This window comes from Anarhichas minor, unplaced genomic scaffold (genome assembly GCF_050575085.1).
Source record: "Anarhichas minor isolate MPS153535 unplaced genomic scaffold, ASM5057508v1 ptg000026l, whole genome shotgun sequence".
In the NCBI taxonomy this organism is placed as follows: Eukaryota; Metazoa; Chordata; class Actinopteri; order Perciformes; family Anarhichadidae; genus Anarhichas; species Anarhichas minor.
The window spans coordinates 7,100,875-7,117,596 of record NW_027466472.1 but is presented as its reverse complement, the minus strand read 5'-3'; the positions used below and the strand labels follow the sequence as shown (position 1 = coordinate 7,117,596).

General features: G+C 44.7%; 1 protein-coding gene across 2 annotated transcripts in view; it reads right to left on the bottom strand.

The window, feature by feature from the left end:
• Positions 1-943: 943 nt before the first annotated feature.
• Positions 944-16,722, bottom strand: part of clpb (ClpB family mitochondrial disaggregase) — a 29,200-nt gene continuing 13,421 nt past the window's right edge. The window contains exons 6-17 of one of the 2 annotated variants that reach the window (XM_076101094.1): positions 14,229-14,326; positions 12,867-12,981; positions 12,693-12,755; positions 8,066-8,143; positions 5,732-5,787; positions 5,524-5,568; positions 4,914-5,075; positions 4,677-4,833; positions 4,206-4,279; positions 3,940-4,059; positions 2,713-2,817; positions 944-2,388 (exon numbers count right to left, since the gene is read on the bottom strand). In XM_076101094.1, the coding sequence (XP_075957209.1) occupies positions 2,194-2,388; positions 2,713-2,817; positions 3,940-4,059; positions 4,206-4,279; positions 4,677-4,833; positions 4,914-5,075; positions 5,524-5,568; positions 5,732-5,787; positions 8,066-8,143; positions 12,693-12,755; positions 12,867-12,981; positions 14,229-14,326 (1,268 nt within the window). In that variant the 3' untranslated portion in view covers positions 944-2,193. The remainder of the gene's footprint in view (positions 2,389-2,712; positions 2,818-3,939; positions 4,060-4,205; positions 4,280-4,676; positions 4,834-4,913; positions 5,076-5,523; positions 5,569-5,731; positions 5,788-8,065; positions 8,144-12,692; positions 12,756-12,866; positions 12,982-14,228; positions 14,327-16,722) is intronic. The other variant, XM_076101095.1, reaches the window with a different exon arrangement.

Here is a 16,722-nt window from a genome sequence, read left to right as displayed (position 1 = left end):
AACAAACGATCAGACCTTTTGAGGACCAAACCTCAAAATGTAATGCACTGCACTGCTGAGCCAACATTGATTTACATAATTAAAACTATACTAATAGAGGAGAATTAATGAAGCAGAATTTCTAAAAAGTTTTATTGGAAGAAAACCGGGGGTGCAACTAACGATTATTGTCCTTATTGATTCAACGATTATCTTTCCGATTAATCATTTAGATACTGAAATATCAGAAAATATTGAAAAGTGCCCATTGCAAGTTGCCAAAGCCCAAAACGACATCTTCAAATTGCATTTGAAGAACAGCAACAGTTGAAAACACAAAGATATTTAATTTACAATAATAGAAAAACAAGAGTTAATAAGCTGGAAACAGCAAATATCTGGCAATTTTTGCTTGAAAATTAATGATTAATTGATCACCAAAATTGTTGGCTATTCATTTTGTGCTGACTAATTGGCTGACCGATATTTCAAACCCACAGAAGATGATCCCGGTGTTAATACTGCAAATCAACAGGGAATGACAGCTGTGACTCTGCAGATGTGTGTAAAACCGGCTAAACGTGTGAGTGTTGTTGGGGGGTCCAGGAGGAGCACAGTAAGAGTCAATGTGTCTTTTTCCTGAATGCTAATTCCTCCCTATAGGGAAGACATTCCTGCAGGGTGTGTGTGTGTGTGTGTGTGTGTGTGTGAGAGAGATGCGTTCTACATTTCTGTAGCATTTAGCGCGCCGCATTCCCTCCCAGCGTCCGACACAGACCCCCACACAGAGCAGAATTCCAAGAAAATTCCCCTGTCATGTTGTTTCACAAGGTGGACAAGCGTTATTGTTGCAGAGTTCCCACCCAGGCACTAGTCTCTCTCTCTCACACACACACACACACACAAACAAATCCATCAGGAGTGTCAGAGCGACACAAACAGAACAAAAAACAGAGGAATTCCCTTTTTGTTGTGATGACTTTATTTACACGGTGGAGGTTGGGATACAAGAATTAAAAATGTAGCTCGATTACATTTGGCGCCTCGTCAACATGCTGTTTAAACATTTATGAAACAACACTTTGAGTGTTATTCCTCTATGAATAGACTTTGCTGTGCAGACACACACTGTACAGCACCAGAGAACACAGTCGTGACAGACGAGACTTTTATTTTTTACATCAACATGCATCAACAGAGACAATTCACAAGGCAGGTTCATTACCCATCATTCAAATGGGCTGCGATATACGTTTGGTCTTTCTCCACTTACACATTCTTTACTGAAATGAGATGAATAAGCAGGTTGTGTTCACTAACATGCATCAGTGAAGCTCTGCTGGTGAGTGAAATGTGCATTAAAGTGAACACAGGCAACAATCAGACAATGTCGAACTATCTTCGGTCATCAATACTTCCCTCTTCTTCACAGCAAACGGACAAACTCAAAGTGGCTGTTATTCGTCCAATTTTGGCAAAACATCGTAGTTCTTAAACCAAATAACTTTTTAAGTATTTAAGAGGTTTAAGTTTAGCTACTTGTTAACATTCTCCTGTCAATATCCATTAAATGATTTCCCCATTTGACCTCCTGTCGACAAAACTGTCAGATATACCACTGTTCATAATATATATCTTTAATAAATATTAAATTATCTCTCTGTTGTCAGTGTTCTACACTATAAAGTGGACATTAACATTCACCACTACGTCACAGCTAGGTTGACTGACAGTAAGCGACTACAAACTTAACGATGCACATCTTTTGTTTCAGCGAACGCGATGGCGTCATTCCACCGACGATGAGATGTTCGTTCGTGAAGCTGCACGGCGCTAATCAACATGCAACACATTTACCTACCCTACACTCGAGACTGTGTGCACAGCTCATGATATCAGTCCCAGCTGATATGAAAGTCTGTCGTAACATTAACTTTAACGGTCAAGTAGGCTGACTTGATATACTGTTTACAGCACACACTGTTGGCAGATACTGTACTGCATATTGAGGAAAAGTTGGCATGTAATTACTGCACGTGTGTCCTGAAACAGAGAGGCAGTGATGTGTTTCATCAGAGGTACTTTTATTGGTAACATCCATCAAGAACCACCCTTCCTCCTGACACTAAGAAGAGGACGATGATGATATTGTGTGCGCGTGTGATGAGAGTGTACACGTGTGCGTACACATCTCTCTTGTGTTTCTGTGTCGTGTTAGTGTTCAGGGCTGAGCGGTGGACGGATGTCCAGCGTTCTTGATGAGCTGTCCTCTCCCACCACCTCGAGGCGCAGACTGGGCGCGCTCCGCTCCTGGTCCTCCGATTGGACGGACAGACGCAGGGTGCAGCCTTTGGGCAGCAGCTCCTGCTCGTATGCCGCCGCTAACTGGTTGACGACGCGCCGCTCAACCTGAGGGATCGGTGACGAGGTCAGTGGTGAGGATTCAAACCAGTGTACTGACAGGTTTGCCTACTGCGAAGTCTGACATTATTTCCCTTTCTTTTCCTACATTGCATATTTTGCAATCATTTGTTACTTAATTCATATTACAGTCCTGAATGAAAGGTCCATTATTGCTGTTCTTGAGCTTTGCTGCGTAAAGACATTTAACTGAAAACTAGTCTTCACCCCTCGCTCGCTCTACTGATCTGTTGCAAAGCTTCCAGATCTATATACTATAACTTCAAGCCCTTTAAAACGTTGCAGTCAGCGTGTGTTACAGCACCTGCATACCTCATGTTTGATGGAGCGTGCTCCGTAGTGCATGTTATACCCGCCCGCCAACAGGTCCAGAACCGGGCGCTCCCACTGAAGATTTATGCCATGGCGCTGCTTGGCCTAATGACAGGGAAGAGGAGAGGTTAAGTGTGTGTGTGTGTGTGCTGATGTTGGCCTTCAGTAGATAAGAGTATCATAAACAGTCAAATCAGGAAGAGTGGATGCCGGAGAAGGAGAAAGAAATCAGAGGCAGAGAGGAGATACTGTCAAGCAGCATGTCTGCCAGCGCTAATCAACAAGCCCTTAATGCGTTTTAATCAAACACCAGTCGATAGTAGCGATCAGAGCGGCTCATTTAGCTACTGATGTTAACACTCCATTCAATAAATAAGGTGCCGTGTTTTACCCCAGAGACATAACCAGTAATAATGCAACATTACAAATATTAAAGGCGCTGAACATTTCATTTATTTAATATAAGTGAGTGACAAACAAATGGCTCATGAGGATTCTGTAATAATGAGATTTCTGCTTATAGCTCCGCTGCCACATTCAGACAGAGACCAGTTATTATGAGACGTGAACACTTAAAAAATTAAAGATAACAGAAACAGAAACAAAAACACACACACACACACACACACACACACACACACACACACACACACACACACACACACACACACACACACACACACACACACACACACACACACACACACACACACACACACACACACACACACACACACACACACACACACACACGAGTCAGGTCCCTATGAGCTGCCTGCAGGGTCCATGCTGGCTGTCAGGACACCAGATGTAATATCAATAATTAAATATTGATGAAGGCTCCACATGTTAAATACTGTAATCCCATTATAGTGAGCAGTAGCGGCACATAATATTGATCTGCGTGTGGGATGAAGTGGGCGGGGCCCACTGGAGGACGCCCGTGATATAAATGAAGCAGGCTTCGGCGATATGACGAGATTAACGGTCAACACGATACGGTTTGGCCACGATGACGGAACGATTTTCAATTAAGTAACGCCTATTATGAATTTTGCGCAGTATACAGTCTTTCTCTTTTGTTTCTTGCTGTCTTTATGCTTCACCGCAATAATTTTGTATATTGTTGTTTTTCTTAAAGCAATATCGTCAGTGGGGGAATTTCAATATGGCCCAAACCCTATAATGTAGTGTGCTGTGAAGACGTCTCTGCACGTTGCTACGTACCTTCTTGGCCCAGAAGTTGAGCTCTTTGGTGACCAGCTGCAGGAGCTCTGAGTGACAGAACGGCAGGAAGTACACAATCTCATTGATCCGACCCAGAAACTCGTCCCTCCGATAATGAGCCTGGAGAGGAACCAAAGAACAATGACAACCGCAGCCTCCCAGGCCAATTACAGTACACTGCTGTAGAGGAACAAATAGTTAAACGGCAACATTTCTCACAAAACAAGGTGCGTTTTTATCTGCGTGTGTTTGTGTCACGGAGTTACCTTCAGGATCGGTCGAATCACAGAGTCTTTAAACTGTCGGGAGATTTTGACGTCATCACCTTTCTGTACTTCCTCTGGGGAAAAGCACAACGTCAGCATTAATTTCAGTGTTGACTTTATAGTCACCTGATGGCTCTATATGTCTTCACGGTGTCGCACCAAATCATTACAGTTTGTGTGAACATGTTTGCTAAATTGTCGATCCAAATAGTCCCGACTTTAAGTTTAAATTATCTGACAAACTAAATAGTTTGCCCGTACGTCATCATCGTGTCGTCACGCTGATTTTAAACTACAGCAACTGATAAAAAAATGGATGAAAATGGCAGTGTTAGAATGGGTTCCTAACGTGGGAACTCATAGAATCACGATGTAACGTATGATGTACGTACAAATACAAGGCTGCTGTGCATCATGGGAGTTTGTGATTGCATTTGTTAAGTGCGTGTGCGTTAGTGTTGCTTCTCTCACCGAGGTTGTCGGCCAGCTTTCTGCGGCTGACCACCTCAGCTTCCTCGCGAAGCTGCAGTGCGTGCTGGGCGATTTCGTCACTTGCAATGTTCGACGTCATGATGAAGATGGCGTCTTTGCATTCGATGGTCTTCCCCTTACCGTCTGTGAGGCGACCCTGAGAGCAACGACAGATCCGTTCATTAATTAATGTTACATTTGCAAATGTCTCGTCCGTGTCTGTGTCTGTCTACACACCTCGTCAAAGAGCTGCAGCATGATAGTGAGAACATCAGGGTGGGCCTTGTCCACTTCGTCAAACAGGACAACGGCGTTGGGACACGCCTTCAACAGCTTGGTCAGCTGACCCCCTTCTTCATGTCCCACGTATCCCGGCGGGGAGCCAATGAACTTCGCCACCTGAGAGATGAGGGAGAGAGGGTGCACGAAATAATTTAACAATGTAACAAAAAGAGTATTTTGCCAGGACCACACTTTAAAATCCTTCAAAAAGTAACCACTGGATGAACATACCGAGGTGAAATGTTCATGAGCATCGTAACATGAATCTGAGTCACTGATTAAATGTATTCATCACCAAAGCGTCACATAATAGGGCAAAAATGGCATTAATTTGGGTTTATGTGTCCATTGTGAGTACATAAACAGAATTAATCCAATGCATCAGTACCATTCATCTGCAGCAGAGTGATGCGACTGTAACACTCTCTTTTGAAATTAATGAACCTCTCTTAGAGCAACACAATCCACACAGTATGTGTGAGTCAGTCATTAGAAACAATCAAACACTTTAACTACCTCCTGACTTCACTCTCGTGTAACGTGGAGCAGGTGAAACGTGTCTCACCTCGTGTTTTTCCTGGAACTCGGACATGTCCATACGGATGAAACCCTGCAATCACACGATGGGTTAAAGACAACACGCTGCCGTATCAAGTGTGTATCTCCGCCTCATTTCTTCAAGGCGGGAAGTAGCGCAATATTATAGACCTTTTGACACTGGTGTGTGTGTGTGTGTGTGTGTGTGTGTGTCTGACTGACGCTTCATAACATACCTTCTTCATGTCCTTGTGCATGTAGCGAGCCACCTGTTTGGCCAACTCTGTCTTTCCTGTGTCACCCGCCATCAACCAGAACAGAGACATGGTTTAGTTATTACCATTTACATATATATATATATATATATATATATATATATATATATATATATATATATATATATATATATATGTGTATAAACAACAGTCGCTGCTTTTTTGGAATGCAGAGATTTTAGGGAAAACAAGCTTCTTCATTTCAGACAGGAAGACGATCTCTCTCCTCCTCTAAGTGCCGGTCTAAATCCCAGCGTCTCCGCCTGCAGAGCTTTCAATCATCTCCTGCTCTCCAGAAGCACACATTACGTTTGCCGCTAAAATATTCTGCATATAAATGCTCATATAGGATATTGATGTCTTGTGTTTGGTATGCGTATGGGTATGATGATCGTGTGTGTGTGTGTGTGTGTGTGTCTTGTTGCTGTGTTTAATATTGATGTCTCATGGCCACGGTTTGTCGCTGAAGGCAGCAGAGAATATGAACACCGTCTCTCCTTCATCCATCTCTCAGGCCTGTCATCTCACCATCTCCCTCTTTTTCAGCCATCTATCTGGCCCTTAATATCCCTCCGTCTGCCTCCTTCCGTCACCAACACACACACACACACTTCTTCGTCTTGCTGAGATCATCTTTTCTTACACAACGCACACTTTGCCTCCTTAAAACGACTAGAAACAATCCACTTTTTTTGAGACGGAGGAGTGTCGGCGTGGATCTGTTGTAGCAGAAAAGGTCCAGACAGAATTTGGACAGTCTCAATTCATCCCCGGCGTCCCCAGTGTGTATCTTTAATTGAAACCGCCGTAGTGTTGGTCTGAGATTTGTTCGCTCTCGACGCCGTGCGCCAGCAAAAGGTTTCCTCCGGTGTTTTAAAGTGCAATGAGCCGTTTTTGACAGCTGGTGCACCCAGAGCTCTATGAGCTGCAATAAACTACGGATTAGAAATAGATGTCGCTTTATAAAGCCAATACTGATCAATTAAAAAAATGATTGGTCCTGAGTCACACACACACACACACACACACACACACACACACACACACACACACACACACACACACACACACACACACACACACACACACACACACACACACACACACACCTTAGTTCTAAACTTCTACGCATAACGATCTGCTTTCATAACTGTGTAACATCTTAACTGGACTTGACGTGCTGTACACAGACTGTTTGTCTCTGGACGTCTTTATAGATGTTGTGTGTCGTGTATTACTGTGTATTCACTTACACACTACTGCTTACTAAACACCAGATACTAGCCGGGTTCACGACCTCACAAATTTTGTCAGTGATTTCAGATGATCGACTGTAGTTTCCCTGGTTGGAGACTGATGGATGATTATCTTTATGATCCCCTTAAGGGAAATTGATTGAGAAACAAGCGAGCCAATCAGAGCCTTTGTGGGCGGGACTAAAGCTCGGTGACACTGCAGAGCTGTTCCAGAGTCTGACAGGTTGCGACATCCAAAATGTTTGCAGAAGCTGTTGTTAATAACTGCTCATAGAAACGGCATGCAACCACAGATCCGTAATATAATTAATCATCTCATTCTTTTACAATCAAAACAAAACAATTTCTACCCTGTTCACTGTAACAGCATTGTTCATTTGCAGATACTACTAATGATGCAAAGCTGGTTGGAATCGGCAAAGTATCCCTTTAAGAAAACAGCTGACTGAGGTTGTTTAGCGTACTAAACCAGCTAACTTGCAAACATTAACGTTAGCCTGCCAGCCTCTTACTGTGCTAGCTGTGGGAATAACACACTAGCTAGATCAAGTCAAACTAAAACCATATTCTCTCAGATTTTTGTCTTTATTTACTGAAATTGAGCCCATCTTTATAAGTTTGAATTAAAATCTTAATAAAGTCAAGATCCTTGCGATTAATAAAGTTAATAGGTAGATGTCAAAATGCTGGTTTAAAGTCTTCTTTTACTGCAGACGGTAAATAACGACACCTTGGAGACAAACTCCTTCACTGACTACTTAGTTTCTCCAGTTTGTGTTGACGTTTTACAGTGTCACACGTGCTTTTGTTGTCTTGTGTATTCTGTTTCTTTTGAAATCAGCAGACCGGCAGGAGGAAAATACACTCCGCATGCGCTCAACAAACTTCAGAAACTTACTCAAGTGTTCTGTTTATTTTGGCAGATACTTTCAAGACACTGAAGAGGTGTTTTTTGTTTGTTTTGCCTTTGTTTCATGAGATCATATGAGAGCGGGAGAGAGAGGGGAAGTGTTTGGTGTGAAAGATGAGAGTGATTTACCGATTCCTGATGAGCCGAGGAAGAGGAACACGAGAGGATGCTCTTCGTCGTACCAACCGTTCTCCTTCCTCCTGATGGCTACAGAAAGAAAGAAAAAGGAGGACCATTTGCATTCGTTGACTTTGCTTTTGCACCGAGTATTCTAAGCTTCACCCGTCTGAACCGAGTTGACCCGAGGGCGACGGCTATCCCAGAAACCATGATAAAAGAGCGAGAGAGCAGGGATGAGAAAAGGGTCAAGACATTTGGTGGAGAGGGAGAAGACAGAAGAGAGAAAACAGAGCAAGAGAGCAAGATGAGAGACCTCCAGAAAGCTACCCATGCTGCCTCTCTTCCCCCCTCAGTCAGTGGGGCCATTAGCCAGCAGTAATTGTGTTAGCCTCCCTGGCGCGGCCATGGCGAAATCAGTTTAGCATGGATCGCAGCCTCACACACACACACACACACACACACACGCTTGCTTAAAGAGGAGTGCCTACCCAACCCTGCCATCACCCCAGCAACCACACTCACACACATGCACATAGACGAGATGATGAGGTGGATCGGAGGGGAAGCAGAGAGTGTATTTGGCCCGTGGTTTCAGCCACTCGACGAACACGCAGACACGAGCTCAAACTCATCCAAATCTGAGGAGGCCGGGGCCAAAAGCAGAGCCATAGATGAGCAGGGGTTTGCCAAACGGTGTTTTGTTTTGGTTATTTAGTGGCTTAGCGAAACCCTGAGTTTGAATCCACTGGCAGGCCGGGGCCTTAATGTGTGGAGTTGTCGCTGTGTCGCTGTGGCTTTTCTTCCAGCTGACATCCATTTCAGATGAACTGGAAACTGTAAATCGCTCACAGCTATGTCTGTCATTGTTTGCTCTGCGTTAGCCTCGAGATAGACTGGCCCTCTGTTCACAGTGTCACCATGTGCTCCACCTTCAGGAGCCGAGAGGCCCCCAAGCCCCCAAACCGATGAGCAGGTATATAAAATGGGTGGCTGTATCCTGATTGTGTCGTTCAGGTAAGTTAGCATTTAAACCGTTGTAAAGACGACACCTTTGAGAGCTGCCCATCCACCTCGAGACCTCCTGGAACATAGATGCTCTACAGTAACCATCGGACCCGAACCACATCAAAGCAATGCTCATTTCCATTAAACATAAACTATAGGAGCTAAATGATTCATGCAATTATTAATATAGTATTGTTAATTCATCAAAGGTGCTCATCTGATATTCAGAGCATTCATATTTATTTATAGCAGGAAACAACAGTTTGTAATGCAAGGAGGAGAAATGTCCATCTGAGAAGAGAATGCAGTCGTGAGCACTGTTAGCACCGTTAGCTTCTAGCCGCCGGCTCAGCTGTCGCCATGTTGAGAGCCGTGTGGAGGCAATAGATGAATTTCGTAGAGAGAACCTTTAATATAAGTCTGCAATTAATAACTACAATGTCCAACGTTAAACTGTGATACTGCCGCCTCAGGTCAACACAAAACATGCAGCCGCGCACACTGGGTCTGTCTTTAGCTTCTAATTGGCGACTTCACCTCTGGATCGTAAATTTAAGCAGTTGAAACATTGGTCCTGCACGTCCTTCACATCTTAAAACCCCGTCTGTTTGAATCACAAGTGAGAACACAGCCTTATGGAAGCCTCAACCCAAAAGCACTGAAGGGTTGGGCAGGCTGGTCCTTCATTTTATGGCCATTTTTTATTCACCTGCCGAGTATTCTTCTCAACTCGTCATTGCCTTCACAGCTTCTGGCCAACTGTCCCCAAAGACACAAGAGTTCTCCGCAAAAATATATTAGCAGCACAGTTGGTGACCTCAAGCTTAAATAATGCAGCTGAGAGATGTCAATAAGTGGCTGGAGATCACTGTGGCCGAGTTGCTAAAGAGAACACGGAGGAACCCAAACTTTAATTTCAGTCGTGCAACAGTGAAAGCTTCAGTATGTTTCCTGTCGGAGCATCTTCTACCAACATGTCTGCGCGTGACGCAGTGAAGCTGGAATACCTCACGACAGACACCAGATCTGAGTGTTAAACTGGCTGCTAATAGCTGATAATCATAAAAGAAACAGATGCCTGGCCGGAGAAGATGAGCAGCGGCAGAATGAGGGAGGCAGAGAGACGACACGGTAGAGAGGGAGGAAGATAAGGAGAGGAAAGAGGAGGATGTAGAAGGAGATAAAGAGGGGAAAGAGAGAGGAGTGATGGAGATAAGGAGACAGAGAAACAAACGAGTGTGTCAGAGATGGACACAGAGATGAATAGTGACAAGAGGGGCTCCAAAGCTCCGTCTGCTTTATCTGCGGCTGTGTGAATGACGGCGTAACCTTCTGTTTGTGTTTTAGCTGATTGAGACCGACTTTGACAGAAGGGCACATTGACATTTCTCAGAGGACCCTGACGACAACAACAAGGAAAGGAAGGAGACACAAAACAAATGAAAGGAAAGCTTTCTCTCTCTCTCTCTCTCTCTCACACACACACACACACACACACGCACAGAGCAGTGTGCATTGGGCAGGTCTGGTTGGCTCTAACATGATTATAGAGGGATGATTCTCCTCAATAACTCTTAGCCCTGAGAGCTAAACCTGGATCAATCTAACCTCCTTCCTGTGTGTGTGTGTGTGTGTGAGTGTGTGTGTTAGTACTTGGTGTGTGGTTGTGTATCTTGCTGCAGGCCAGCTGTTCGTCATGAGGAGTTCGGGTGGAAACAGCCGTTTTGGAGTCATGACAACACACCAAATGCAAAATATGAAAAAACAAAAAACAAAGCTATTTTCTTCTCTAAAATTCTGCTCAGCAAAACACACAACTGTAGATATAAAGACTGTATAAATGTAGATAGCTAACGTTGAATCATTAGTTTAGTAATCAATGGCGGGTAGATATAAATGTGATCATCAGCATCGATGATTCATAGTTTGTGTAACTGATTTATCAAGAAAGAAAAAAGCCAAATATTTGATATTTCCTGCTTCTCTTTTTCCTGATTTATGTCGTTAACTAAATATTTTATTTCTCCATTTTTAATTAGGAACAATTTTTCATGTCATTTTTTGCTTTGAAGGAAATATAACGAGAAAGTAACAGTGCTGTCATTCTTCCCTATATTTTCATTTGAAGAACTCCTGATTTGTAGTAAAATATTTGATTGCATGTGATGCTTCTGCGATTACATAATGTGGTCATGTGCAGCTCTCTCTCTATCGGTTCTCATTTGTTGTCTCCTTATCTCCAGTACATGCCTTCCGCTCCTGGTCCATCTCCTCATCTCTACTTCCCCTCTCGGACTCGTTCCTGCTCCGCTCGTCTTTGCAGTAAACATGGACAGTAGATAACGTGTCTTTTTGAAAATATCTTTGCAGATGGATCCTCTGTCCCACGTTCTCTTGCTCGCTTTCAGTGTGTGTGTGTGTGTGTGTGTGTGTGTGTGTGTGTGATATATTCACTGTAATACTTCTCAGAAATCAATAAGCCGTTTCTTTATCACTGTGGCGACGTCTTCTATGGCTTTCAGGGCAATTTGCCTTGATAACAACAATCATTCATCACCTTGCCAAAGACTACAAGTCCCACGATTCCCTCTTCCTTCACTGACTCCCAGCTAAACCCACGCTGACACGAAACGCTCGAGCGGCATCACTATTTGTATTTGGCGTCATGGACATCTATAGTTTGTATTTGTAGTTATTGTATAGTTTTTTTTTTGGTGATAATCTCTGGAGACAAAAATCCAAGTTGTTCTCCTGTTGGTTATAAACTCTGCAGTGTTTGATCTCACAAAAACATTACAGATTATAATATACGTGTGTGGCTTTGGGAGCAAGTTGATTATTTTCACAAATCTGTCTTGAGATCATAAAAACAACACACAGCCTCTTCCTTCGCTGCAGAACCCTTTCTGAACACACACACACACATCTGCGGATCAATACATGGCCTCCATGGATGCCTGGTGTAATATCAGCTCTTTACTGTCTGCTGTGTTATTGTGCTCTAACTCATCCTACATGCATTACACTCGCTCTCTTTGTCTTTCTTTCAATGCTCCGAGCTTTCTGCTCCTCAGCCACTTCTCTGCCATCTCCTCCCATCAGCTCTCCCGTCTCTTTTTAGTCGCCCATTGCCTCCATTAGTTTTTCTCTTCCGGTCTCGATCACTTTACCTTCCGACGATGGAAAGATGCAGAAGGCGGAGGCCACAGAGTAGGAAGTAGGAAAGGAGAAGGAGAAAGAGTGGGTGTGATGAAGATCGAGGGGTAAAGAGAGAGAGAGAGAGAGAGAGATGGAGGGAGACATTGAGGAGAGAAAAGGGATGAGAGACAGAGAGGGGGGGCAAAAAAGGGGAGAGAAAAGAGAGGGGGGAGGAGGTCTGTAGTATGTCTCCTCTCTCTGTAATCGTGTTAACTGGCGGCTCCAAGCCTGGCCTCTTCAGCTGTCACACACACACACACACACACACACACACACACACACACACACACACACACACACACACACACACACACACACACACACACACACACACACACACACACACACACAGCACCTGTGTATGCCTGACAGACAGCTCATTCATCACAATTAACCAATTACAGCCTCCGCCGGTCTGTCTGAACCCGCCTACTGTGGGAGGGAGTGGAGGACAGCAAAAGAGAGGAAAAGGAGGAGAGTGCAAAACAGGAACATGCTGAAAAGAAAGAAAGAAAAGCAGCGTGGAGACAAGGCTGTGTGTGTATTTATGTCCATTGTGTATTAGCTGCATGTGTAATGTTTTCTGTGTGTGTGTGTGTGTGTTTACCTGAGGCCACGGTATTGATGGCCCCCTCCTGTCCGATGATGTGCTCCTTCAGCCTCCTCTCCAGGGGGAACCTCCGCCTCTCCTCCGCCTCCCGCCGAGCCTGCAACTCCTGGAACTAGATGGAGGTGAAGAACATGCAGGAAAGCAGACGAGACAGCCAATGAATCAGAAAGAGAAGGGAGGCACATTAACAATCAAAGGGGGAGAAAAAGAGAACAGAGAGGACATTGACGAGTTTACTCCTCTCTCTTTATCTTTCTCCCAACAAAAGGGTCGTGGTATTTTTCAGTCTCTCTACTGCTCCCAACTCCCTCCTCTTTAACACTCTCTACCTCTCTATCCGTCTTTCCCTTCATTTCTCCGACACACGTTTCCTCTTTTCTGCTGATTTGATCGCTCCCCCCCCCCCCCCCCCCCCTCTCTTTCTTTCCACGTTTTATTTTAAGTTTCTTTCTTGTAGCCGCCCCATGACTCATCCATCCTCTCCTCTTTGTCCTCTCAGACTCCAGGTTTTCACCCTGCAGTGGAGGCAGCCTGTTTATTCTCTCTCTCCATCTTGCTTAGCTCTGGCCTGCTGTCAAGCCGCTAGATAACTACGGGTAACTCAAGTTTTATTTAGGAAAACAGCTGATCCCACCTCCACTACTATGGACCTGTGAAATACCAAGAGCGGAGCAGTGAGGAGTCCCCGCGCTCATCATTCAGTTAAAACTCCAGCCTCAAGATCACCCACGGTTCCCAATTTACACAAAGAAGAACTGATGTATTTTAGTGTACAGAGAGCATTCTTAGTGTATTGATGATGGTAATGCCCTTACATCCCTTACAAAAAGTACTGCATCTCGATATCAGTTCACCTTATCCAACTGATATGTATTTTAGGGATAAATACATTATTTCATATATATATTCCAGACCAAATATCTTGATATCACTAATGTGCAATAGTTTGGAGATGACTCCTACAATATTTTAAGACATTTGACTGCTCTAAGTTTGTGCGTGACATCGAGTCCCATATAACAATATGAATACAAAGTCGATGTATAATCCAACTTTTCTTCAGCACGTTTTTAACCCCAGTTAACCTCGAGCAGCTTCCACCACTCAATAGCACCCGTCACTCAGTCAGCAGACTGACACGGACCTCCTGAGGAGAGTGTGTCTGTGTGCATGAAGGCGAGTCAATCACGCAGATGTCTACTGAGGGAATAGTGCCGAGTCGGTCACACACAGAACGGCTACGGTATCAAAACATTTGTGCGCATGGAAACTAACGATGTACTAATCGCTTGCTCATCCTGCGCAGCTTGTACGGAAGAATAAAAATGAGCAGCTCGTGCCTGTATGAGTGCGTCATACCTTCCCCTCAAACTCCTGCAGTACTTTGCTCGCTTCTCCCTCTTTAGCATAGGCCCGGGCTGTGTGTCCCAAACCATTGGTCTGCAGGGGGTTGGCACCTGTATGCAAGCATGCAACACACACACACACACACACACACACACACACACACACACACACACACACACACACACACACACACACACACACACACACACAGAAAGAAATCATTGTAGCTACACAAAAAAATGGTTTGAAACTTACAACAGGATGACAAAAATCTTCTCTTTTTTAGAAAAATGTATCTTTTGTGCAACAAAAAGTGCTACTATAGCACGCACACACCACCTCAGCAGGAGGGTCAACACGTCGATGGATAGAATGAGGTTAGGGTGAGAGGTCACATGGGTTCAGGGGTCACCGAGACCGACTGCAGAGAAGCAGGAGCGCGATGCAATGACCCTGTAGGGGGTTTCATATCTGCAACGCGTGCCAATAACGCATGCTTTGTCCCCCCTACACCCGCACACCAACACCCCGGATTATTATGCAATCCATACACTCTGCAGGTTGTTGCAGGTCGGGGGCCGTTGAGGCACACAAGCACACACACACTTCACACAGCTGGAGGGGTCAAACAGAGGAAACACTTTGTTAAACAGATCTTTATGGTATAAATGAGGAAGAGCCATATTGTCACAGCACGTGTGAAGTGGTCCCGGGACTTGTCAGCGAGGATGGTTAGCGGTGGCTTCTGCCCTGACCTACGCCACACGTGCCTCTCCACGAACTAGTGAATGTTTCCATCGCACCAGCTACACCCAAGACACAATCTAAATACAATAGGTAATGGGATAAAACACTAGACACACTTGTGTGAAGCTTAGGTAAACTGTAGATTCTCGACAGTTAACACAGGCCCACTTCCAGGCCATGGCTTCAAACCTCGAGACTTTTCTAGTAGCGACCAAAATACATCCACAGCACAAACGATCAAAGACTCTCACGTACTGAAAGTGGAGAGCATCTTTGTTTAATGAACAGAAGTTTTCTGTGCTCTTTGGTCGTCTCCTCTTCCCCGTGTGCTGCTGCGGCTCATTGTGTTTTGCTGCGTTGCTTTTCCTTTTTACGGACTTCCTGTAGTTGGTCCGAAAGTTCAAACCATCCCAATAAAAATAATAGTAATTTGATGTGGACCAAGATCTTTTCTTCGAACCAAAAAATCGTCTGTTTGGTTCAAGGGACACCAAACAACACGGCTGTGAAAGGGTCTTAAGACACTACTGACACATTGGAGAAAAACTGTGTAAATCCATTGAAATGTCTTTGTGAAGAGAATATTCAAATAAATCACTGACAAATTGTGACAATACTCCTTGAAGGTATATTAAATTTGGGTCTACTCAGAGTATATTAAGGTCACCGCTGCATCCTTTCAGCTGATGAGGGAAGATATTTGTACCAAACCTGAAAGTGATGCATAAAACCCCGTTAATGACCACTGTGGTGAAGGTTCAGGTTGTTAAATGCTGCATTGAGAACCAGATGACCCATCTGAAGTTTTTCCTGAGTGAGCTACAGACAGGAGGACCGTAACAGAGTGTGTAATCATTACAGGTGCTGGATGATCCTATTGCTCTGAGCACCGACCGCAGAGACTAATAATCACTGTGATGATTATCGATAAACCCTTAAATTGTGCGACCTGCTCACGAAGCTATCGATCCCGACAGCTATACAACACTACCCCCCCCCCCCCCACACACACACACAAAAACATGAGGGAGGAAAGCAATAAAGAACCCCCCCCCCCCCCACACACACACACACACACACACAGGACATAATAAATAGCATCATTTAGGGCTTTAATATCAGGCCAACCCTCTGGGCCATAGCACTTTATAACAGGATCAACACTAACACACACACCCAGCTGAACATTCACACGCACACACACACACACACACACACACACACACACACACACACACACACTCTCTCTCGCATACACAGGATCCCTTCATTAGGAGTGCTTTAGTTATGCCTATTAGGAGTCCCCTCCTCTTTCCTATTTCCTCCTCCCTCTCTTTCACTGCAGCTGGTGGGAGAGAGCCCCTGCTGGTCTTTGTGTGTGTGTGTGTGTGTGTGTGTGTGTGTCCTTGTATCTGCATTGTGTGCGTCTGTGAGCATGTGTGTCTCTTCTGGCCTCCTACCACCTACAGAGCTGTCCATTACCGAGTGCCTGTGGCCACGGGCCTGATGTGGAGCCCGGGGAGGAGCTAGAGAGCCTCCGCAGGTATGGGTGAGGGACTGCGGGGCGAGGAGAGGCCCGAGGGTGGGCCAGGAGACTGTGATGGATGGAGATGCGAGTCTGGGGCCGGCTAAGGCCAAAAGAGCAAACCCGCGGCTGGTAGAGTAACATGGACGCACACAAACACAAGGGAAATAACAAAAGTATGGGACACGCAACTCCTTACAGATCCACACGCACTGGGCACATACATGAAGGGAA